Genomic DNA, 25976 nt, shown 5'->3' with positions numbered 1-25976 from the left:
TAAAGTACTTGATATTTATCCCCAGATAATATACATATGAGTCAGCAGAATCAATTATTAGATTCAATTATAATTGAATATATAATATATGTGTTTAGCTGTTTATTTCTTAACTCTCCTCCCTTTTCCCTAACCTAAGCACAATGAAAGGAGGGCCTTGATTTTTTTTTTCTGTTGCATCGTCAGTGCCTAGAACAAGTCTGATAAATACCTGTGGAGTGATGACAAAGTCAAAATGCCTTAAATACCTTTAATTTCATTCACTGATTCATTCTTTCAAAAATACTCATTAGGCATTTACTGTGTATAAAGCATTGTTCTTGATGCTGGGGATATTGTGGCTGAGACAAACGAATTTCTGCTTTCATAAAGTTAAAATTCGATAGAGGGAAGAAAGGAATAAAGAAATACAGAAAGTAGAGAATTGCGATTATGACAAATGTATTCAAGAACCTAAAACATAGTAATGCTGTATGTGGGGAAGGCGGTTGCTTTTATATAAGGTGGACAAAGACAGTTTCCTTATCTTTTTTTTGTGGGAGGGATGGGAGCAGCGGCGAGGGCACGGCACCCCACTCCAGTATTCTCGCCTGGAGAATCCTGTGGACAGAGAAGCCTGGTGGGCTACAGTCCATGGGGTCGCAAAGAGTCGGACACGACTGAAGCGACTTAGCACTGGGAGCAGCAGCAACCATGCTGCCGTGATCCCCTGCCTCAGCCCTGTGTCTGGCCCCAGGATGTAGAGGATCGGGTCCTTGGATTTTGACCTGGCCCAGTACCCTTCCTCTTCTGGGCAGCCCTTCCCCACGAAGGCCTCTGGCTGGGGGTGCACCACACTGGGCCAGGGCTGTCTCTGGTACCGAGCTGCAGGAAAGGTGGTGGCCTGGGCTGGGCCAGGGACAGAGCCTGCTGCTGCATGGGTGACAGCAGCGGCCCTCTCAGGGGGTTGCTGGGCATCCAGGCTGCCACAGTCCTTCACACGTTCATGCCACCAAAGATGGTTTCTTTTAAGAGGTAATACTTGACAGCAGAATGATAAGTAGGTCTAGCACAAGAAGTTCTAAAGACAGAGCAATCTAGGCAGAGGAAACAGCAGATAAAGGGTCCTGAGCTTGATTCCACAGTGAAGGTAAAAAGGGCTCTCCAGATGAAGACGGACTATAGCAATATGTAATTAACCATTCAAATTTGTGCCTATGTTTTATTTCCTAAAATACAGCTACTTTAGTACATTTCAATCTCTCCTCTCTTCCAGCTTTGCTGATCACACCTGTTGTCTAAAGAAGCAATCTTAAAAAAATCAATGAAGTTAAAGTACACGTGATTGTACAAATTATAATTTTATATTCTTAAAACAGAGTGACTGAATCATAACCAAATGTATTAGTATTTACGAGATGATTACCAGAAAGACTCTGCCACATCTTAAATTATTAACACTTAGAATTTTGTTACAAGTAATTTAGAGACAAAAATCAAACCACATTTTTATAAAATTTCTCTTTAAGACATATTAAAGGTTAAATGATAGATAAACATTGTTTACTTATTCTTGAATAATTCACAATGCCATAGATTAAAACAACCATTTTATTTGTTCCTGATTGTTTTTCTGCAGGAAAGAATTCAGGCAGGTCACAGAGAGGGCCTAGAAGTGATGACAACACAATAACGAGCGCATCCAGTTCCCACGTCTTGGTCTTTAAACACAACTCTTCCATAAAAGGTACAAGGATCCCTTGGAGAAATGGCTGATTCCACAGCTGGGACAGAACAACTACTAAATGACTATAAAACCTCTTGTAATGCCAGAAAGTGAGGAACTAGGCCTCCCCTGTCGGGGAAGAAATGGCAACCCACTCCAGTATTGTTGCCTGGAGAACCCCACGGATAGAGGAGCTTGGTGGGTTACAATCCATGGGGTCGCATAGAGTCGGACAAGACTGAGCAACTAAACAAAAGGCCTCCCCTGATGACCCCTTGCAAAAAAGCCTATGTCTAAAGGGCACAGGAGCCGTCTTAAAGGAGCTCCTAATGGCCACAGATGGAACAATCTGAGCAATAAAATTAATAATGATAGTACAGCGCTTAACCTACAAGAGAAAATAATTATCCATTAGTATAAAAATTATCCACATTAACATAAAGAATTGAAAAAATAAACAGGGGAGAAGAAATAGCCCTTCATTATACAGGCATTCAAATGAACAAATGCAAAAAAAAATGAGGGCAGCAAGAAACAATGATTAGGCAAATACAGAAGTAACTGTTGTAGGCAAGAACCATCATTATATTTTAAAGTTAGTGAACAAAATATTTTGAGAAACAAGATATATTTGCATAGTCTCAAAGTATCTCCATACTATTCCATACAATACCATGGAGTATTCCTCATACTCTACACTGGAACTCTCCATACTATTTTTGCAAATTCCCTAAAAGCCTAAAATTACTGCAAAACAAAATATTAAAAATCAAAAATCTGTCAGGGCAGTGCTTGGGGCTAGCTGAAACAGGTCAACTGGGACCATCTGTCTGCACCCTCACTTCTAGCTTCTCCTTTCTTTTGGAGAAAGGGCTTCTCCTTTCTTTTGAGGCTCACCATGGCTCAGGGTCCATCACATTCTATTGGTCAAAGTCAGCAGAGGGCTGGCCTAGATTCTAGGGAAAGAGAAATGTACCCTGCCCCTCAATGGAAAGAAATTTGCAGCCATCTTTAATCCATAGCAATAAGGATATAAAAACAAGGTATTCTCCTAGCATGATAGTAATCACGAACCTTAGAAAACTAATTGTTATCCCAAATTTCTCCCATTGAAAGTGGTAACTGTCTAAGCAGTTTCTCTTACAGCTACAGTACTGACACTTGAACCAGACAATTCTTTGTTACTGGGGGGTTTCCTGTCCACTGCGGGACGTTAAGTACATTCCTGGCCTCTGTACACTGGATGCCAGTAGCAAGTCTGCACCCACTCCCCGCAGTTAGTAGAACAACCAAAAATGTGTCAAGACATTGCCAAATGCCACCAAGTAGGTAAGATAGTTGAGAAACACTGCTACACAGGGATCAGGGATTGAAATACATTTCCTTACAAAGAAACTTCTAACTGAGACTGGATACGTGATTTGAGTGTGTTCACTATGTGAAAACTGACTGAGCTGCACACTTACATTTTGTGTACCTCTGCTGCCCACATATTTGGTGGGGGAGGGTTATACTTCAATTAAAAGGTTTATTTAAGAAATATAAACTAAAAGCCTATTATTGGCTTTAGAAATGGTCCATCATTATGTATTTCCTCTTTAAACTCATAGTCTGCCAGCACAAATAGAACACAGTGCTTATACTAAAAATCTTAATTTCAAAGAATTTTTCAACATATTAATTATATAAAATGACTATATACTTTCACAGTCAGATTTTATTTACAAAAATAATTACATTATCAGTTCATTTATTAAAACCCTGGGGCTTCCCTGGTGACTCAGTGGTAAAGAATCCGCCTGCCAGTACAGGGGACACAGGTTCCATCCCTGGTCCTGGAAGTCTCACACGCCATGGAGCAACTAAGCCCCACGACTACTGAGTCTGTGCTCTAGAGCCCAGAAGCCCCAGCTGCTGAGGCCTGTACGCCCTAGAGCCGGGCTCCGCAACAAGAAGCCACCGCCATGAGAAGCCTGTGCACCAGAATAGAGAGTAGCCCCTGCTCCCTGCAACTAGAGAAAAGCCCAAGCAGACAGGAACATCCAGCACAGCCAAAATAAATGAACAAGGAATTAAAAAACAAACAAACCCTGAACTATGATAAAAATGGCTTACCTGTATATATGCCTTTTGGATAGCCTCAAGTTCTTCACCAAGAGGAACAACAAGCTTTTCAACTCGTCTTTCATGAGAGTATGGCAAAATATCTGGAGAGTCTTCAGAACGAAGCTCTATTTGCCCAATGAGTAGATTAGTAATAACCTGCTGCACAGCCTACAGGAAATCAATTAAGTACAATTATGTACTATCTTACTCGTTAAATGTTCTAGTTTGTCACTAGCAAAAATAAGAGAGCAGTAAATTTTTGAAAAAAGTTAGAAACTTTTATCTTCAAATATTTTTAAAACTACAAAGTATACCACATCAGAAGTGGGGCAACAGAGTAAAAAGGCCCTTATAACATCTTTCTTGCATGTTGCCCTTCAAGCCAAGCATCCAAGATATAAGAATATTAGTAAATGTCCAGCAAGCTCCTCAATATATTTTTGTGTTTTCCTATCAATAAAGACTCAGACAAAAGAGAAATTTTAGATTAGCAAACCAAGTCCTCAAAATATATCAGTCAGTTTTAGAGCCAGAACTAAAACCCAGACTTCCTGATTCCTTAGCAAATACTTTTTTTTCACTGATTTTTAATGGGGAAAACAGAGAAGTCCTTTAGTGTTAAAGCATACAACTGTATCTCAGGAATATTTTACTAATTGACTTGCTAAGAAACTGAGGGAACAGGTCCTACACTGAACCAATTATTAATAAATGAGTTGGGGGAAGTCTCTGGCAACCCAGTGGTTAAGTCTCGGGGAACTAAGATCCCACAAGCTGTGTGGTGTGGCCAATAAAAATCTTTTAAATAAATGAGTGAAATATTTTCCATTAAAAAAAAATATATATATATATGTCAATACATTCCTGAAGCTAAATTTCATTCAACCAAAGCTTATAAAGGAACTTAATTGTAAAAATAGAGAATATGAGAAAAAACAAAAAACCTGTTGGTATAATTGCTATACCATTAGACCACAGTATTCCTGAGTATAATGAAAAGAATGGAAGGGAGAGGTGGATGGATAGATAGATGGTAGGAGGGAGAGAGAATCCTGAAAGTATCTAGAAATTAAGAACTTATTTTTTTTTTACAACTAGAAAAACCTGATGGGCTTTCAGACAAAAAGTACCCTAGGGCAAGAATCACATCTTTTATATTCCCAACACCTAGTATAATGCCTAATATAATAGTAGACTATAGTTACTTAAGGTCCACAAACATTCAATATCTAGGGTAAATGTATGACCATTTTATAAAATTGAGTAATACTTTAGTACTTTTAATCACTGAACAAATATTTGAGTAACTCTCACATGCTACATATTGAACTGGTGAGAGATATCAAGACATACATAATCCCTACTTTCATGTAGCTACTAATTCAGCAGTAGCTACTAATTCAGCAGGAGCTAAAAAAGACAGCAGTGAATAAGCAAAAGAGTAACAGACTGTGATAGATATTAAGAAGAAAATCACAAGATAGTAAGAGTTGACTTTTGATAGCTTAAGAGTGAGTTTTTCTGAAGAGGCGATATTTAAGAGGAGACTTAAAAGATGACTAAAAACCATCAAGCATGTTTAAACAAGGCTGGCAGGAAACAAAAGAACAGAAATTTCTAAAAACAATCGAGGTTGTGGACAGAAGGAAAAAAGTCTTATGGCTTCGCAGAACTGAAAGCTATCTTTGAAGTTATCCAAAACCCAACACAAAAGACCATTCAGAACTACTAAATTAGAATGGCATGGGACATGGCTCAAAATCTGCATTTTCACCATCTTCCGATAAAGGAAATCCAAGCTCCCTGGAGAAATGGTTCATTCCACAGAGGGAACAGGAAAAATACTAAATGAGCATAAAATATCTTGTGATTCCAGTAGGTTAGGAAGTATTCAAAACAAACAAGCAAAAGAGTGCTTTCTAAAGGCACAGGAGCCATCTTCAAGGAACTCCCAGGAGCCAAATCTAAAACAATCTGAACAAAAAATTATTAGTCATGGTACTGGATTGTAGTTCAGTATATATATATGTATGGATCTCCATTAGTCCCTACTGATGTAAAGAACTGAAATCAAAACAAATAAGAAGACAGCTCTTCACTACAGGAGAATTCAAAATTTTAAAAATGTAAAATAAAAAAAAAAAAGGAAATAATGATTAGGCAAACAACACAGAAATAATTGTTGCAAGCAAGAACCATCACTCGGTGCTAAAATATCTCCCCTACAACAGACTTAATTACAAAGGGAAGAACAGGAGTTTTACAGTATAAAAACCAGAAAGGCATCATCTTAACCAAGTCAAGATTAACAGCACCAGTAAAAAGACAAATTATCACGTGTTCTCTGTGCAATGCTCTAAGAAAGGCACAGCACCACTTTTGGGGTATTCTTGTCCAAAATGCACACATAGTTTCACTCCAGCCATCACTGAGCCAACAGCGAAGCCCTAAAAAAAGTCAAGACAACTGCAAATGGAGGGATATTCTACAAAACAACTGACACCTACTCTTCAAAAGTGTCAGGGTCACAGAAGACAAGAAAAGAATGAGGAATTGGCACAGCTGGGAAGGAACTGAGGGGACAAGATAACTAAAGGCAGTGTGGGATTGTGGAGTGGAGCCAGGAGCAGAAAAGGACACTGGTGGGAAAGCTGGCGATATTCAAATGAGGCCTGCAGATGAGTCACTAGTACTGTACCGGTGTTAACTTCCTGGTTTTGACCATTTGACTGCAATTATGTAAAATGGTAACATCAGGGGAAGCTGAGTGAAGGATATACAGAGACTTTAATTTTTGCATATTTTCTGGAAGTCTAAAGTCATTTCAAGCTAAAATTTAAAAAGAACTGAAAACACTAACAATTTAACAGTGTCAAGTGATTCTTTGGCACACTGAAGTCTGAAAACTACTAAGGTAGACAATTTCCTGCAACCATAGAAGAAAAGGAAGGCATCTTGTAAGAAATGTTGTACTCCTGATGTTAAATACTAGAGTGGGAAACTGATTTGGTAGCATACAAAAGTCCTTATTTTCTTAAATGGAAATAAACTTTACTTACTTTTATATCACTGCCTGGTGTGGCACTAAGAGCCAAGACTCTAAAGTGATTTGTGTATTTGACTAGTTCTCTTACAACCTTAAAAAAAAAGAAAAGAAAAAAGCCAATTCTTTAAGTTCATCTATCCAACACAAAAGTAAAAACAATTCTGTTAAACAAGCTATTATATATGGTCCATTATCATTGTTCCTTATTTAGAGTACTGATGGGCTAGCAGACAGAATCATCATTAGTTATGTTGTCTGAAGAGCAAATGATTTAGGTTTATACTCTACACCAATGAGAAACACTTTAGGGTTTCTTTAAAACTATTCAGTGTATTTTTGCATATAAAGCTACAACATCAAGGCCTATACTGAGGCAAATCAAAATATGCAGAGGGATAATTCAAGAGCAAACGGTAGAAAAAGATCAAGTCTATTCTCCATTGCTCAGGTCACAGTCTAGTCTTACAGCTATATCCATAGGTACACCTGCCAGATTAAGATAAATCATAACATAAAAATAGAAAAAAATTAAATACCAACATGAAATTAGATTTGAAATGAAAAAAAGCTTTGTTTAGGAAAAATTTTAAAGAAGTTAGATTTCAGGTGGAAGGGTCACAATTTTTAAATTAAGTTTATTCATAAAAGAATAACATTAATTTGGGATAATTCTTAAAATCTAAATCCCCTTTTAAATCCTAAAATATTTCCTCAGTGGCACCAAAGCATCATTCTAGGCTTTGCATTTAGAATTCAACACCCACTTCTGGTATAATTTACCAGATTCCCATATGCCCCAATAGGAGAAGGCAATGGTACCCCACTCCAGTACTCTTGCCTGGAGAATCCCATGGACGGAGGAGCCTGGTAGGCTGCAATCCATGGGGTCGCTGGGAGTTGGACACGACTGAGTGACTTCACTTTGACTTTTCACTTTCATGCACTGGAGAAGGAAATGGCAACCCACTCCAGTGTTCTTGCCTGGAGAATCCCTGGGACAGCGGAACTGGTGTGCTGCCATCTATGGGGTCGCACAGAGTTGGACACAACTGAAGCGACTTAGCAGCAGCAGCAGCATATGCCCCAATACAGAATCAAAAGCCCCTAAGTAAACTGAGTTGCAGAACAGCTTTTAATATCCATAGTTTCACATTAGCTGGAGGAAACTAAAAGCAGATGATTATTTTTTAATTGAAGTATAGTTTACAATACTGTCTTAGTTTCAAGTGTAGAGCATAGTGAGTTGGTATTTTTGCATATTATATTTCATTATAAATTACTGTAAGATAATGGGCATAATTCCCTGTGCTCTGCAGTAAACCTTTGCTGCTTATCTATTTTACATACAGTAGTTTGTATCTGTTAATCCCATACTATCCTTAATTTGTCCCCCTTCCCCTCTCCCCTTTGGTAACTAAGTTTGTTTTCTATGTCTGTAAGTCTGTTTCTGTAACTAATATCGTATAGTATTTGTCTCTGACTTATTTCACTGAATGCTAAAAGTATTTCACTCTTTTTATGGCTCAGTAATATTCCATTGTGTGTGTGTGCGTGTGTGTGGTTTGGTCACTAAATTGCTTTCAACTCTTGCAACCCCATGGACTGTAGCCCGCCAGACTCCTCTGTCCATGGGATTCTCCAGGCGTGGGTTGCCATTTCCTTCTCCAGGGGATCTTTCTGACTAAGGGATCAAACCTGAGCCTCCTGCATTGCAGAAGGATTCTTTACCAATTGAGACACCAAGTGTGTGTATGTATGTATGTATGTATATGTGTGTGTGTAGCACACATTTGGCATATACATATGACAAATCTTCTTAACCCAAGCATCTGTCCATGCACATTTGGGTTACTTCCATGTCTTACTATTGTAAATAGTGCTAAAACCAGGTTACCTTAACACTGCTCTAATTTTTACCCATGTCAATGATGAAATCAATGAAATGAAAACTGAATATCGATTAACACTCAAAAAATACCATGTATAGAGCTTTTAAAAACATGATACAGAATAGATATCAAAGACAAAACATTATAGGGGATTTCCTGGCAGTCCAGTGGCTAGGGCTCTGCACTTTTGCTGCCAAGGGCCAAAAAAAAACCAAAAAAAAAAAACAAACACAACAACTTAATGGAGGAGACTTAAGAACAATTGTCCTAATTAACAACTGATAAAAGATAAAATCCCAGATATATTATTTTCTTTCCAGAAGGGATTCTCAAACATTTTGTAGAAGTGGTTTTGTGTTTGTAATCCAGGAAGCTACCTTCCTCAACAAGCTGTGTGCCTGTTGGAAGCTATCTGCAATATTCAACGCAGTATAAACCCTCACTGCTTTGGACTTCCCTGGAGGTCCAGGAGTTAAGACTTTGCCTTCCAATGCAGGGGGCGCAGGTTCACTCCCTGGTCAAGGAGCTAAGGTTCCACATGTCTCTCGGCCAAAAAAGCCAAAAAACATAAAACAATACTTTAAAAAATTCAATACTGAAAAAACATAAAACATAAGGAATACTGTAACAAATTCAATGGAGTTTAAAAATGGTCCAAATCAAAAAAAATCTTAAAAGAACTTGCAGTGCTATCTAGATATTAAAGAAGTCAGTCATGTCTCACTGTACTCAATAAAAGCCTAGGCCTTGTAGTTAAGAAAAAAAAAATCACCTAATACCAAGAAATTTTTTGAAAATAAATTTGCTAAAGGGAGTTCTCTGATTGCCTAATGGTTAGGATTCCAGGCTTTCACTGCCATGGCCCAAGTTCAATCACTGGTCAGGGAAGTGAGATCCTGCAAAGCATGCAGTGTGACCAGAATAAGTAAATTTTTTTTTTTTAAGTTGCTATATATAAGCTTTGGCTACCCAGGTGGCTCTGTGGTAAAGAATCTGCCTGCAAATGCAGGACATGCAAGAGACTTGGGTTTGATCCCTGGGTCATGAAGATCCCCTGGAGGAGGAAATGGCAACCCACTCCAGTATTCTTGCCTGGAGAATCCCATGGACAGAGGAGCCTGGTGGGCAACAGTCCATGGGGTTGCAAGAGTTGGACACGACTGAGAGACTGAGCATAAATATACAAATGTACAAAATAAATTCCATACAGTTAGAATAAAATTTTATAAATGCCCCTCTCCAAGCAGAAACTTTTAACACACTGGGTATTAATTTAACTTGGAAAGACATGAATGGAAAAATATACCCATTTCCCGGCTGACATCAACTCTAAGATGACAATTCTCAAGAAGAAAATACAGAGATATAATACTCAAAGTCCCCCCCAAAACTGCTTTACAAAATCACAAACTGGCAGTAAAATTCATCACTTTGCACTAAATAAAATCAACTTTCTCTCTATGCTGACTCTACTCCCTCTCCCTAGTATCACTAGCTATTACTGTTTTAACTACCTACCACCTATATGTTGATGGTTTCCAAATCTGTATCTCTATCTCAGAACTTTCCACTGAGATCTGTACTTCTCTGTCACCCACTCCCTACTGAATATCTACTCCTGGATTCCTCACACACACCTCAAATTCAACAATCTAAAACTGCACACACTCCTTCCACAGTACCTCAGATGTTCTCTGCTTCCAGAACTCCATTTGACTAACTGCATCACCATCCTGGCAATCTTCCAAGTTTGAAGTCTGGGAGTCATCTTAAATTCCCCCGATCCCTCATTGTACTCCCTGCCTTTACCCTTCTCACCTCTAATCTCTTTTAAATCTGAAGTATCACCCCAGATCAGTCGCTCAGTTGTGTCCAACTCTTTGCGACCCCATGGACTGCAGCATGCCAGGCTCCCCTATCCATCACCAACTTCCAGAGCCTGCTCAAATTCATGTCCACTGAGTCGGTGATGCCATCCAACCATGTCATCCTCAGTCATCCCCTTCTCCTCCCGCCTTCAATCTTTCCCAGCATCAGGGTCTTTTCCAAGGAGACAGTTCTTTGCATCAGGTGGTCAAAGTATTGGAACATCAGCTTAAGCATCAGTCCTTCTAATGAATATTCAGGACTGATTTCCTTTACGATTGACTGGTTCGATCTTGCAGTCCAAGGGACTCTTGAGTCTTCTCCAACACCACAGTTCAAAAGAATCAATTCTTTGGCGCTCAGAATTCTTTATGGTCCAACTCTCACATCCATACATGACCACTGGAAAAACCATAGCTTTGACCAGACAGACTTTTGCTGGCAAAGGAATGTCTCTGATTTTTAATATACTGTCTAGGTTGGTCATAGCTTTTCTTCTAAGGAGCAAACATCTTTTAACTTCATGGCTGCAGTCACGATCTGCAATGATTTTAGAGCCCAAGAAAATAAAGTCTGTCACTGTTTCCATTGTTTCCCCACCTATTTGCCATAAAGTGATGGGACTGGATGCTATGATCTTTGTTTTTTGAATGTTGAGTTTTAAGCCAACTTTTTCACTTTCCTCTTTCACTTTCAACAAGAGTCCCTTTAGTTCCTCTTCGCTTTCTGCCATAATAGTGATTTCATTTGCATATCTGAGGTTATTGATATTTCTCCTGGCAATCTTGAGTCCAGCTTGTGCTTCATCCAGCCCAGCATTTAGCATGATGTACTCTGCATATAAGTTAAATAAGCAGGGTGACAGTAAACAGCCTTGATGTAGTCCTTTCCCAATATGGAACCAGTCTGTTGTTTCATGTCCGGTTCTAACTGTTGCTTATTGACCTGCACACAGATTTCTCAGAAGACAGGTAAGGAGGTCTGGTGTTCCCATCTCTTAAAGAATTTTCCACAGTTTGCTGTGATCCACACAGTCAAAGGCTTTGGCATAGTCAATAAAGCAGAGATAGATACAAAAGAAGTAGTCCAAAAAGCAACTCTCTTGCTTTTTCCATGATCCAACAGATGTTGGCAATTTGCTCTCTGGTTACTCTGCCTTATCTATATCCAGCTTGAACACCTGGAAGTTCTTGGTTCATGTACTATTGAAGTCTAGCTTGGAGAATTTTGAACATTACTTTGCTAGTGTGTGAGATGAGTACAATTGTGTGGTAGTTTGAACATTCTTTTGCATTGCCTTTCTTTGGGACTGGAATGAAAACTGACCTTTTCCAGTCTTGGGGCTACTGCTGAGTTTTCTAAATTTGCTGGCATACCGAGTGCAGCACTTTCACAGCATCATCTTTTAGGATTTGAAATAGCTCAACTGAAAATTCCATCACCTCTGCTAGCTTTGTTCATAGTGATGCTTCCTAAGGCCTAAGTATCACCCCAGCTAAACATTTTTCAGTGAGTCTCTACCATCTACATCCCCTAAGACCTACAAAAGGCATTCAAACTGCTTAGCACAGAATACAAATGCCTTCATGACCTGATGTTAAGTGCCTCTCCAGCCATATCCCACCTCCTCACTTTTGTACTTTATATCCTCATAGTACTTAACTGGAAGGCAGTGTAGGTATGTTACATACATTATGTCATTCATTTTTCAAAACAATAACTCAGTTACTGTTTTACCTGACAGGGAATAACAATGTGTATCCACTACCAATCTTTTGACTACTATCTTAGTCTCAAGTCTCCATCCATACCCTACTTTGGATCAAGGAGATTCTCATCATCTACATCTGACACTAATGGTCTTGTTAAAGTTAAAAAAAAAAAAAAAAAGAAACCAGCAGAGACACTGATTTCAACTGATGAAGGAAAGTATTTCTATCACCATCTGTTGGGATAATAGGTATAAAGCTTTTCATAATCACAATGCCATCAGTAACTTCCATCATTAAAAATTATTCCCCAAAATGCTCTACAACAATATTTTACACTATAAAGTATTTTTAACAAGATTACCTGGCAATAAGCATAATTTCCAAGGGCTTTATGAGCTTCATCGATAACTAGACACTTTATTTCAGCAGCTGGGCAAGCTCCTCTAGAAAGATCATTTACCATGACTTGAGGCGTAAGGAAAAGAACCCTCTTACTGCTCCAGATTTCCTTCCTGGTGAAAGCTTGAGTAGATCCTGTTAAAAAAAAAGTGACATCACACATTCTACACTTCAGACTGTTACCTGTAACATGTAAACAGCCTAGCCTATTTTCAGAATGCATTCCTGCATTGGTGATCTGCTTCCAAGGTGCTAATTTGACAAATATGAGAAAGCAACATTTTAAAGCTTTGTTGTGGTCCAGATGTCAATGCCGGCTTATACTGAAAATCACACCTAGACTGCCTTTAGAGAATCCTTGTAAAATGACATAATACTTAAAGAGAAGAAAATTCTTCACCTGGGAAATCCTTCTGAACAAGAAAGGCAGAAAACCTCACTCCCACTTACCAATGAGGTATACACACATAACCACTTCAAAATGCTTTGACAAGTTACAGAAATTCTCTGAAGATTGAATAAAGCAACCCTATTAGAGCTGGACTTGCTAGAAGGAGATGATGTTTCAAGACAGAAGTAAAATAAGCATACTGCGATCTGGGGTCTATTCCACATGGGTCTGGAATTCCTTTGGCGCTAGTTCCATCAGAACACGTGCTTTCCCCTGGGTGCCCAGCTCTTAATTTCAAGTTAGTCCACTGTTTCTAAGATACCTGTCATTTCGGCCATGTGGGACTGCGGGATACCCATCACCCGGTAGCAAGCCTCGATCTGCTGTGTCACCAGGGGTTTCGTGGGGGCCATGAAAACCACCTTGCCAGAAGGGAACCAGCGGTAGAAATTGTACATGACCACAGCGGCAATAAAGGTCTTTCCCAACCCGGTGGGCAGACAGACCAGCGTGTTGCAGAACAGGGCGGTCCTGGCGATGTGCAGCTGGTAGTCTCGCACTGGGCAATTAGTAGGGTAAATCCACAGGGCGCCCGCTGAGGTGCAGAACCCGCCATTCTCTAGATTGAGCTGCCTCTCTGCTTCGTACACCGCGACCAGCAACACATCATCGTCTGACTCGGGCTCAACCTCTGCCGCCCCTGCCGCCTCTGCCACTGCAGGAAAACGCGCCCTGGAGATGCCTGTGCTCTGAGGCCGCTCAGTTCCAGAGTTGCAAGTAGGAGCCCCAGTGGACCGAGAAACTTTCGAGCCCCACGTCTGGAAAAGCGTTCTTTGCCGTCCGCTCATTAGGCCGACGACCACAGAAGGCTCCCCTCAGACGCCAGCAGCTGCTGCAGCTCAACAGCCTCCGTTCCAATCCCCATCGGTTACCTTCGCGTAAAAAACACAGAGGAACCAGGGGGCGGGACTGAGGCCAGTTTATCCTGTTCAAAGTGCAGCCACTGAGTTTGCGTGGGGAATATGATTGGCGGTCTTCCCGGAAACCCCGCGGTCCACTAGGAGACGCATGCGCGTTATCGTGGAGTTACTCTAAATTTTGTCCCCTTGTCAATTTTTGTACCGACTCTAAATTTGGGTTCCATTTCCAATAAGTGATTATATGTCCTGGCGTTATGGGTAAAGTGATATTGCTTAAAATGATATAGTAAATAAGGGAGTTGGTGATGTACAGGGAAGCCTGCCTTACTGCAGTCCATGGTGTCGCGAAGAGTCGGACACGACTGAACGACAGAACTGAACTGAAATAACCTTGAGGTCCTGAAACAATGCATACCCATTTTTTTTTTTTTTAATTTAACGTTACTGAGCGTCTAACGTGCCTTATTCCTTGTTGTTGGCTGTATTTTTAAATCGGTAGATGAGGTGAAAAACAAAAGTGTTTATACAAAATTAAATAACACCTCTTATTTCTTTATCCAGACTGAGAAAACAAAATGCCAGCTCTCTTTTTCAGGAGTAGCAGCCTCCTATCTTAATATTTTTATTGTTTAAAGGTAAGTGAATGGTTTGGTCCTGATATTCGTTGGAACATTCCGAAGGAAAAAAAGTGTCCTGATGCTCCATCATTACATCTTCATAAACGATATACAGCAGTAAAATCAGCGTCTGGGTGATATTTTTCTACTCTAGCGATAGCAGAAATTCTACTTCCAACTTGGATACAATTCTGGATTTCTCTACTCTAAACCTGGATACTTTGAGTAACCTCTGTAGATTTGTTTCCTTGTATATTGAGGAAAAGTACACACACATCATGAGGTTACCTGGACCACTAACAATTCACCCGCCTCATCACTACCACCAGCAAGCATCGTCTTGTGTGTAGCTACTCTACTTCGTTTTATTTGGTCATGTGTCTGGACTTGCTTTTAGACAAACTGTTTATCGTGTGTTTGTATTTGGGAAGGGAAAGGGAACAGGTTGCTCTTCTAGTTTCATTTGTGTGAGTTTTAAAAGAGAAGTGGTAGGATATAGGTTGTTCTGATGGACAAGGACTGAGCCAATTCAGGTGTGAATTTTTAGGGTAGAACTAGGTAAAATGAGATTAGACGCCTGAATACTGTTGTTTTCTTCAGATTATCGACTTTTAAGTGCACAGCAGCTTGTCGGTAATATACAAGTGTGGGTAATGGCTGGTAAACAATCGCTACTACCGGCGGTCGTCGCCTCACAAGGGTCCCAACTGTGAACAGACGATATGTTGAGCTTTTCTGCGGAGTCAGTCTTCGCGGCCACCTCAGCGGGTTTTACCCGGGACTCAACAAAGAGGCCCGCAGAGCACAGCCTTGACGTCGCTCAAACACTGGCCCCAATCCTGCGGGGTATCGCGGTGACTCCGCCCCCTCGAGCTCCGAGTGGCACTCGCGCCACGCCCATGGGGCGGGGCGATGCTGAAGCCAGGCGGGCCGGCTCAGTAAAGCGGAGGCAGCGGGGGAAGATGGCGGCGGCCGTTCCGCAGCGGGCCTGGACCGTGGAGCAGCTGCGCAGCGAGCAGCTCCCCAAGAAGGACATTATCAAGTTTCTGCAGGATCACGGTTCAGATTCGGTACCGGAGTTGGCGGGGCGGCCGGGCTGGTGCGGCTGAGGGACACTTCACCCCCCCGTAGATGCCCATACATTCCTTATTCCTCCGTGCCCCCGCCCTCGCTCTCCAGCGGCCCGCGGCCTGAAGGCCGGAGCGGCCCCGCGTACGCTGCCGAGACGCGCTCCCGCCCCTCAGGCCGGCCCTGCTTGGGCGAGTGGAGCAGCTTTATCTTTTGGGGCACGAAGGAATCGGAGATTTAGAACCTTACTGACATCCTTGAATGAGGGTGGAGGCCTTGAAAGAGAAGGAACCCAGGAGATACTGGGGGTTGAGATGGGAGCCCGAGGACTGGAGGCTTGGTTGAGATCCCTGGAGGGGAGTGTATATTACTAGGGAAAAGATTTAGGATTGCGATTTGCCTTTCTCATCGATTACCGAACACTCAACACTAATAAGTGTGTGTGTGTTTTTTTTTTTTTTTTACAACGTATAGTTTGGAGATTAACTTTTAAAATACCGACCCTTCAAATGACCTTTTCACTCTTATGTTTAGGGGAGTTATTCGCGTATTTTGTGTACAGTGGTCTCCTATTGTTATAAACTAAGAAATCTATTTGACATTCTTCATACTTTTACGCCCCGCATTTTTCAGCACAGTCTCCATTTTAACCATCCTCTGTAGTCAAAAGTTATTTTTGTCAGACGGATTTTTTTTTCTTCGGAAATTAATATCATTCATATCTTAAATTAGAACTCGCTTTTCAATGCAGGAGACCTAAGAGACGCGGGTTCTCGATCCCTGGGTCAGGAAGATGCCCTGAAAGAGTAAATGGCAACCCACTCCAGTATTCTTGCTTGAAGAATTCCCATGGACAGAGGAGCCTGGCAGGCTACAGTCCATAGGGTCGGAAAGAGTCCGAAACGGCTGAAGCGATTTAGCACAGATATCTTAAATTGCTGAACGACTGTACAAATTTGTGTGCCCTCAGCATCTCCCACATAGGGAAAATGAAGGCCACAGTCTAAATGTAGTATCCCAACCATTTTTAACTTAATTCCTAAACTTCATTTAGAAAAATTGCATGTGGGCTCTTTTGAGAAGCTTGTAGTTTATAATTTTGCAGGATTTCGAAGGAGAGATATTGATCCAGTTATTGTCCCTCTTGCTTCACACTCCTGATTGATAATCCTGACATCCGCAAATACTTTACAACATGTACAGCAAGAACTATACTGTTTGGGGAAACAAGGGTGAAATGAAAAGAACATGCCTCAGAGATACCAGTTTATACTATTGTACCATTTTAGTGGAATTATTTTCTCTTAAGCCAATTCATATTTCACTGAAATAATAGAGTAGATGAAATACACGATTTCAAGATGAAGGTACATGACTTTGATGATTTGATATTTCAGTAGTGGTATTTTGGTGTTCATCTGACAACTTAGTCTTATATTTGAGAGAAATGGAATTCTGTTAGGTTAAATACATTATTTTATAAGTCAAATAGGTAATATGTATTGAGTTCTTCTGTGTGACTGAAAATGGATTACTACATTTATCTTTACAAGAAGCCTCTGACATAGGATGCTGTTATTGATCTTTCAGCACGATGTAGAAACCGAGCCTTTGAGACAGCTTAATCCCTTGTCTAAAATCAGACAGCTAGGATTTTAACCTAAATGGTCTGACACCACAGCCTATACATTCAAACACTATGTATCCAGAGTTGTGTAACAGTGCTTTTGGGTGTGCCAAGACTGGGTTACATGTATGTCAAGATAGCTAAACCCAACATGACTGGAGGCTCCCAGGGCAGGGGCCAAGTAACATCCTGCTGGGAGTAGCTTTGCCTAGTTACCAAAATGCGCTTGCTGTTAAAAGTGTGCTCATATGTACACAGTATGGTTTTTTTTTTAACCTTCCTTAAATCTTGTTTTTGTTACGAAGTAGAGTATAAAATATAATGGTTTCATTTATCATTGGGCTTCTGATAGCTCAGATGGTAAAGAATCCAGTTGAAATGCAGGAGACATGGGTTCGATCCCTGGATTGGGAAGATCCCTTCGAGAAGGGTAATGACAACCCACTCCAGTATTCTTGCCTGGAGAATTCCATGGACGGAAGAGTCTGGCATGCTACAGTTCATGGGGTTGCAGAGAGTTGGACGTGACAGAGCGAGTGACTAACACATGCACACAGTATAAAATAAAATGTTTCATTTATCAGTAGTATGATTGAAAACATACTTGCTTCATAATTGCTAACATAAAAGTTCATTTTCTAGTTTTACACCCTCTCTTACATGAGGGAAATTATTTTGACTGACCAGAATTTTTTCTTTACAGTTTCTTGCAGAACATAAATTACTAGGTAACATTAAAAATGTGGCCAAGACAGCTAATAAGGACCATTTGGTTACAGCCTATAACCATCTTTTCGAAAGTAAGGTGAGTACTTATCATTGTATCACTTTAGGTATTTTATTCCCAAAAGAAGTTCTAAATGCATTTACTTGCAGATTATGGTGATGTTTTTCCACTTGCACTTTTTCTTAACTATAATCATAAATGGATTGTCAAATTTAGCATGGCTAGTCTGCCATATGGCGGGATGTTTTGATATTTTGAATAAGAACAGATTTTTAAAAAATAATTCCCTGGAAGCTTAAGTTAGCAAATTCTTAAGGATGCTGAAAAGTTATAAATCTAAAATCAGCTGCATTTCATTAATAATTTAAAGTTAGATCTACACTGAGCCTTTAAAAAAGCAGATTTCAAGAAATTCTTCCTGATATATGTTAACTATGAAATGACCACCTTTCACACACACACAAAAAATTAAAGAATTAATTGAATAGTATTCATACCTCTGAGTCTGAGTTGGTCTTTCTAAAGGGTATCAGTCTCATTTCAGAATTTATTTTGTGAGATAGTTTGAGATACATAATTTGTTGATTAAAATGCTTACCGTAAGAGTTTTGTTTTTAGCCAGAATGAATCTGATAAACATCAGATCATTTCCCTTACAGCGTTTCAAGGGTACTGAAAGTATAAGTAAAGTGTCTGAGCAGGTGAAAAATGTGAAGCTTAATGAAGATAAACCCAAAGAAACCAAGTCTGAAGAGACTCTGGATGAGGTTTGTATATAATGTATTCTTACTTTATTTCTCAGGTGAATGAGAAAAAGTATTTGCTTTACAGCACTGGTTTCTCATAATAAGATGGGGTTGAATATGGCCACTTTCAGTGAGCCAAACAGTGATTTGGAATGTGTTTTCTCCCTTTAGTGTACTCAGTAAGAAAAAAACCCTAAGAACCAATGGTTTACAGTTAGTAAGCCTTTCCTGTGAAATACCTCTAACTTTGTATTTTACATTGCCTCTGTGTCTGGCCAGAAGTTCTGAGCTTTCAGAGCTATTTTAAGATCCTATTCTATAGCCAAGTTGGACAGTGAAAGAAACTTCCTTTTGATTATTTTTAGCCTTTTTCTAATGTACATGATGTCCTTGGCAATGGAAGTAATTAATTCGAGCCTCACTGCGGGATGTGGGTTTATCTGCCTCATCTTTCCCAACCCAGGTTTTTCATTTTGGTAACAAGGTTGGAAGAACCAGATAAAACTCTTTCTGCAAATGGACAGCCTTTCTAGAGCTAAGGACAGCTCTTAGAAAAGATTCACGAGAGCTAAATTATTATCTTGCCACTTTTGATAATATCTTGCTAGTAACTAAGCTCACTCATTCCTAGCAGTGTTAGTATCAGTGACAACAATAATTTGATAAACGTTTTATATACTGGGCAAAATTTTTGCAGCTACTAAGGTAAACAAAGTGTAATAATTACTAGAAGGGTTACAAAAGCAATTGGCAACATAGATTATCTTCCAGAAAATTAGAGGGAGGGAGGTATGAGGTGGCAGATAATATATCAAGGGATTGAGTTAAAAGTCGTAAGGGTTGGAGACAATTTAGAGAGATCTTATGAGAGTCCTAAACTATATCCTTTCTTCAAGACCTCTTTTCATTTAACTGGTCAGCATGAGCCCTGTTTTTCATGTACTCTCATTGTCTTCCTGGTGCCTGGGTTCCATAACCTCTGGGCCAGTACTGTACTGGTCCCTCCTGTCTGCTTCCTTTCTTCATACTTTGGGACTGCAGAGCAAGCTTTGTGAAGAAATAGAAGTATAAAACTTTTTACTGGGCTTTGTATAAATTCTTAAAATCAGCTAAGCATGTTTTCTAGTTTCATTGCTACTCAGCAACTTTTATACTATCCCTTGCTCAATCCCCCATCCATTGCCCACATGAACTTCTTGATATTTTCACACAAATTCTCAACTCTGTCTTATTCCTTTCTCATTATATACCCCTTTGTTCTCTTCTACCAGAATTTATCAACATACATACTAATAGTTGTAACTGTTCTCTTCTTCCCAGCTTAAAAGCTCTCTGAATTTGTTTTCTTTTCCTTCTCATGTCTCCCTCAGATCTGAGGTTCTCAAACATCTCTTTCAAATCTTCATCCATTCCTTTTTGATTCTCAGGTCTTCCAAGGCCTCAGACCTGGAGTGTGGAAAAAGTCACTAATCTGCCTTCAGTCTCTTTCTTCATCATTCAGCCCCAAATAGCTATTCTAGTAATAAGCTTTCTAAAATATTTTGCAAACTTCACCCTGCTCAAGAATCTTCAGTAGTTCTGTACTGTCTAGAACTGCATTGTCCAGAATAGTCATTAGCCACATACGGCTACTGAGCACTTTGTGGCCACTCTGAATTGAAGTGTGCCTTCAGTATAAAATATGAAATTTCAAAGCTTAGTATGATTTTTTAAAAAGAATATAAAATATTTCAATATTTTAATGTTGATTATATGTTGAAATATTAATGTGGCAACTAGACAACTTAAGATTACATTTGTGACTCTCTTATTTCTATTGGATTGCCTCTCTGGCCTACAAAACCTTCCAATGTCTGGCCCCTGCCCAGCTCCATATTTACTACTTCTATAGAAATATTCTTCGGTCACAAATGTCTGCTCATTGTCAGTAAACTGTCCATACTTTTATTTCTTGCTTAGTGTATTTCTTCTCTCAATTTCTTCTGTTTGTCAGTTCTGTGTCCCCTTCAAGGCCCAGGTCTTGGGCTCATCACTTTCTCCGAAGTTTTTACCATCCCAGACTTCACTGTTTATGTAAGTCAGAAGTTCCCGTAGCACATGATATCTATATTTATCTCTACCTTTTATTTATCTTAATGCAAAGAACCTTGTCTGAAAGCTCTTTGTTGCTGTTGTTTAGTTGCTAAGTCCTGTCTGACTTTGCAACCCCATGCACTGTAGCTTGCCAGGCTCCTGGCCATGGGTTTTCCCAGGCAAGAATACTGGAGTCGGTTACTGCTTCATTCTCCAGGGGATCTTCCTGACCCAGGGACTGAATCCATGCCCCCTGCAGTGGAAGCATGCAGTCTTAAACACTGGACTGCCAGTGACATCCCTGTAATATTTCTGACCTTGGGAATAACTGGTTCACTGTATTGTTTGATGCATAATTAATCTTATCAAAAGAACACTGGTTTCCAAAGAAGCTGGAAGTTTTTTGAAATTACAGATATGCTAGTTATGGGGTAAGAGAATGAGGTTGGATGGCATCATCGACTCAATGGACATGAGTTTGAGCAAACTCTGGGAGATGGTGAGGAACAGGGAAGCTTGGTGTGCTGCAGTCCATGGGGTAGCAGAGTCAGGCACAACTGTGCAACTGAACAACAGTTACTAATATTCTCATCACAGACTTAAAATGAGACAGTGAATTTTTTAACTTGAGAGGTCAATCAGAGGCAAAATAGTTTGTTACCCAATCTGTGAAACTCTGACTGGACTTAGGTCACAGTTGGCTGTGTTAAGTATTCTCTTTGTCCTCCTTCTAAAAAAAGGACATGAGTTAACAACTGTGTTTTGTTTTTTTTGTTTCTAGGGTCCACCAAAATATACAAAATCTGTTCTTAAAAAAGGAGATAAAACCAACTTTCCCAAAAAGGGAGATGTTGTTCACTGCTGGTATACAGGAACACTACAAGATGGGACTGTTTTTGATACTAATATTCAAACAAGTAAGTCTCAAATTCAAACGAGTAAGTCTGAATGTAATTTTATCATTTTGGCATAAGGCATGCAAAACATCTGTGTTGGCAGTACCTTTTTTTTGGCTGTCACTTTTTTTCCAGAAGTTTTTTGCATTTGTAATTTATTAATACTAGTAAGAGGTTTTCACTTCACTACGTGTTGGCTGCATGTAAATAAAGACCTTTTGGTCTAATCTTTTTTAATGCCCCAAATTCAGGCATTTGTATTCTAATGTAAAAGGCAGAATAGTGTTATTTTAATGGTGTAATATAGGTCCTTTCCCTCTCCCTCCTTTAGACCATAATGATTTTTACATCCAAAATTTTCTTGATGAATTATTTGGCTTTCTGAATTTTTATTTTCAGATGCATAGCATGGTAAGTTCTGAAATCAATTTCAAGACTTAAATCACTATGTTTTTCAACTGGAACTTAATTTCATCATTAATTATAAGGAAAATCTGTTTTACAGGTTCAAAGAAGAAGAAAAATGCCAAGCCTTTAAGTTTTAAGGTTGGGATAGGCAAAGTTATCCGAGGGGTAAGTAAAAACTGGCCATGAGCCAGTATATATTCTGGCCCATCCTGCCTGTGGCGTAACATAATGAATTAGGTTTGCTGCTGCTAAGTCGCTTCAGTTGTGTCCGACTCTGTGCGACCCCAGAGATGACAGCCCATCAGGCTCCCCCGTCCCTGGGATTCTCCAGGCAAGAACACTGGAATGAGTTGCCATTTCCTTCTCCAATGCATGAAAGTGAAAAGTGAAAGTGAAGTCGCTCAGAATTAGGTTTGGGGATACAATAAAAACAAACTTTGGGGTTTCATATCAAGGGGTTCCCTGGTGGCCCAGCTGGTAAAGAATCCGTCTGCAATGTGGGGGACCTGGGTTCAATCTCTAGGTTGGGAAGATCCCCTGGAGAATGGAATGGCTACCCACTCCAGTATTCATGCCTGGATAATTCCATGGACTGGGTAGTCCATGGGGTCACAGAGTCAGACACAACTGAGTGACTTTCACTTCACTGGCATTGCCAACTGAGCTGGCACAAGTTAAGTTCTCTGGGTTTCATACAGTACAGCCTACCCCAAGGTTGTTAAAACATTAAATGGGTATAACTTAAAGCATGTAATATAGTACAAACTCAAATATTATTTCCTTCCATGCTTACCCCTTTTATTATTTTTTTCCATGAAGTAATTGTCAGAATTACTGACAAGTTTCCTAAATCTGTCTGTCTGATTCCTGTACAATGTCACGTATCTATTGTTACCACTTACACACGATTCAGAAACGTAAAATACCTGCTCCACTGAGTACTGACAGAAGCTTGAGGAGTCTTTCCTGTAGCTTTCTCACCTCTCACAATTTACTCAAACACCAAAAGAAGAATCTTTCCAATATAAGCATCCCTTTACCCACCCTTATGTGTGAGAGGTAACAGAAGGAAACTGAGAAAAATGAAAGTTAGGCTTGAGCTATGCTGACCATTGCAGTGCACAAAAGGAGATGAGAAAGTAGAGCTGATGATCATCCTCCTCAACTGAATCAGGCTGTCATGTTAGGGTCTGCTTATTGTTCTAAATTCTTTGTATTCAGAACATTAATAACAAAAATGCCTATTTAAGTGCAGTTACGAGAACCCTCAATGTGTTATTCTTTGTACTGCGTTAAGACCTAAAATACTACTCAATCTTATCCAGAGCCCAAAATGGATTGTACAACATCTTGAAACTAAAGGTTTAGTTGAAAAATCACTTTTACTACTACCTGATTATACCAAGTTGATATATCAAGTTGAGCTATTTTTCTGTTCCTATAACTAATGTGCTTACTGTAAGTTTGTTCTATTCAACTAAATTCTTAACTTCCAGTATGTGACAAATCTGTATCATCTGAGCTTATATAACTGTTACATTTTAACAGAGTCTATATAAGTTAATACATTCTGTATCCTTCCATTATGTTGATTTATTTTTGATAATTTGGCCTAAGATCCAAATTTGTACAAAATGACATTATGTCATTTTCAAGACTTCAAGTATTTATACTAAAAAACTGTTTAATATGTCCTTAAATTTTTTTTTTCTCATTGAGACAATGAAGGACACAGATTTAGGGGCTCACTCAAGGACATTACCTTAGGACATAATGAAGTCTTGTAACAGAATACTTTGTATGTAATCTTGCCTTTCTTCTGGTTTTGCATGTATTTTTTTGTGAAGTATCATTAGTTTTAATTTGATGTTCTCGCTTTTAGTGGGATGAAGCACTCTTGACTATGAGTAAAGGAGAAAAGGCTCGACTGGAGATTGAACCAGAATGGGCTTATGGAAAGAAAGGACAGCCTGATGCCAAGTATCCTTTTTTCCTTGGTAATTAAAAGAAAAAAACAGTTGAAGATCACTTGAAGGCATGCAAGATGCTGTCTAGGTTATTAACCTCTAGAATAGAGAACATGTCCAGACCAGTCTTCTGATATTTAGATGCTTGTGTGTCAACACACCTCCAATATAGACAGCGTTTTCTACTGAGCTTGAGCTAGAATCTTTTTTCCCCTTCCTATTTAAGCTCTTAATTTTCAAGACTTAAACTGAGATTTAAGTTTCTATCTTTGAAAAGCTACTATTAATGTTTGAAAAATTTCAAGGAGTAAGATGTTCAATATAAACAACTGTAGCAAATTGTAGAATTCAAATATGACTCATGGTGATTTTATGCTACTGTGTAATTTCAGGCAATTGAACTGGGTTCTCAAAGCTTAGAAATTGAACACATGTTGGGGATTACCAGTTGTGAAATGAAGACCATGGGTCCAACATCAGTGTGAACATTAATAAAAAAGAAGAGCCATGATTCTAATCTGTTACAAGCAGAACAACCCAGTAGCTAAGTGGGAAGGTAGTTTAGTTGTTGGTTCCATTTCCAATGGACTAGTTAGACCAGTTAGAGTAAGTTTAGGGGAGGAGGAAATTTGAAGTCCTTTTTAGTATTATCAGTTATTAATACAGTTACTTGGGAATACAATAGCCTTCTTCTCAGCCTATCAAAATCCCACGGCCAGCTGCAGCTCCCACAGTCTCATGTTAAGTATCTCAAGATCAGTCAGATAACTCTTCCAAACTCAACATCTGAAAATTCACAGCAACTATCCGATACTATATCTCATATGAACTTTAATATAACGTATACACCAGCTAAACGGAAATCACTTTTTGGGGTTGGATGGGAGGTACTGAGTAGCAGTCTTCATAAAGTAGTGGCTAACCTGGGAGTACCTAGTGATGCAGGAAGATCCTAGTTTAAGCTCAATTTATCTAGTCAACCTATATTGTCAGGTTTTGACCTCCATTCAAAAATAGTTTTAGGAAACTCTTGGTTTGCATGTACTAGCCCCTGTGTCTGGAGAAGGAAGTGGCAACCCACTCCAGTGTTCTTGCCTGGAGAATCCCAGGGACGGGGGAGCCTGGTGGGCTGCCATCTATGGGGTCGCACAGAGTTTGGACACGACTGAAGTGACTTAGCAGCAGCAGCAGCCCCAGAGTCAACTATAAAGCCCTCCCTGTGCAGCTAATTACCAATATCTAAAATTCTAATTTTAGACAAAGATTATTGGGAGTGAGGACAGAGGCAACTTTCTATCAAATTTACCTTAACTTCTTCAACAGAATTCCACCAAACGCAAAACTTATTTTTGAAGTGGAATTAGTCGATATTGACTGAAATAGTTAAGAAACCATCAACAATAAAACATGGCCATGAAGAAACTTATGTATCTAATTAGAACTGGTTACTATTGTTAAGCGAAGAGTCAACTGGAAAATTCAAGTTAGAACATGTTTACTTGATCCTTCAACTTTTAAGAAATGTAATCCATTATAAACCCTTGAACTTTAAAATATTTTACTACAGTTGTGTAAAATATCACTTAAAGAGAACTGATTTGCCTTTTACCTCATGTTGTAAACTAAAAGGCTCAATAAAATGTATTCAATGTCTTGATTTGTGTGGTATAAATATATTAATGTTGTGATTAGGTTAACCAGTACTAAGAGTTCACCAAACCAAGGGAGTAACGGTAAATCTGTCTGGACAGCCTTGCCAGAGACACTCATCTTAAAATATTTAAATATTTCTGTATAAGGCAGGCAAAAGCAG

General features: G+C 39.4%; 2 protein-coding genes across 6 annotated transcripts in view; one reads left to right on the top strand and one right to left on the bottom strand.

The window, feature by feature from the left end:
* FANCM (FA complementation group M) overlaps nucleotides 1-15499 on the bottom strand; it is an 80104-nt gene extending 64605 nt beyond the window's left edge. For 2 of the 5 annotated variants that reach the window (XM_061395003.1, XM_061395002.1), the window contains exons 1-4: nucleotides 13437-15496; nucleotides 12686-12858; nucleotides 6871-6948; nucleotides 3821-3979 (exon numbers count right to left, since the gene is read on the bottom strand). In XM_061395003.1, coding sequence (XP_061250987.1) covers nucleotides 3821-3979; nucleotides 6871-6948; nucleotides 12686-12858; nucleotides 13437-13962 — 936 coding nt within the window. In that variant the 5' untranslated portion in view covers nucleotides 13963-15496. Of the gene's footprint in view, nucleotides 1-3820; nucleotides 3980-6870; nucleotides 6949-12685; nucleotides 12859-13436 lie in introns of all 5 variants that reach the window. The other 3 variants (XM_061395004.1, XM_061395005.1, XM_061395007.1) reach the window with 3 other exon arrangements.
* Nucleotides 15500-15540: 41 nt separating this feature from the next.
* Nucleotides 15541-25820, top strand: FKBP3 (FKBP prolyl isomerase 3). Its single transcript, XM_061395030.1, has 7 exons — nucleotides 15541-15721; nucleotides 18050-18151; nucleotides 18733-18840; nucleotides 21674-21809; nucleotides 22294-22361; nucleotides 24079-24176; nucleotides 25487-25820. The coding sequence occupies exons 1-7, from the start codon at nucleotides 15551-15553 to the stop codon at nucleotides 25539-25541; spliced, it is 738 nt and encodes a 245-aa protein (XP_061251014.1). The 5' UTR covers nucleotides 15541-15550; the 3' UTR covers nucleotides 25542-25820.
* Nucleotides 25821-25976: the final 156 nt, after the last annotated feature.

This window comes from Bos javanicus, chromosome 21, assembly GCF_032452875.1.
Source record: "Bos javanicus breed banteng chromosome 21, ARS-OSU_banteng_1.0, whole genome shotgun sequence".
NCBI lineage: Eukaryota > Metazoa > Chordata > Mammalia > Artiodactyla > Bovidae > Bos > Bos javanicus.
This window is presented reverse-complemented; position numbering and strand designations above follow the sequence as displayed.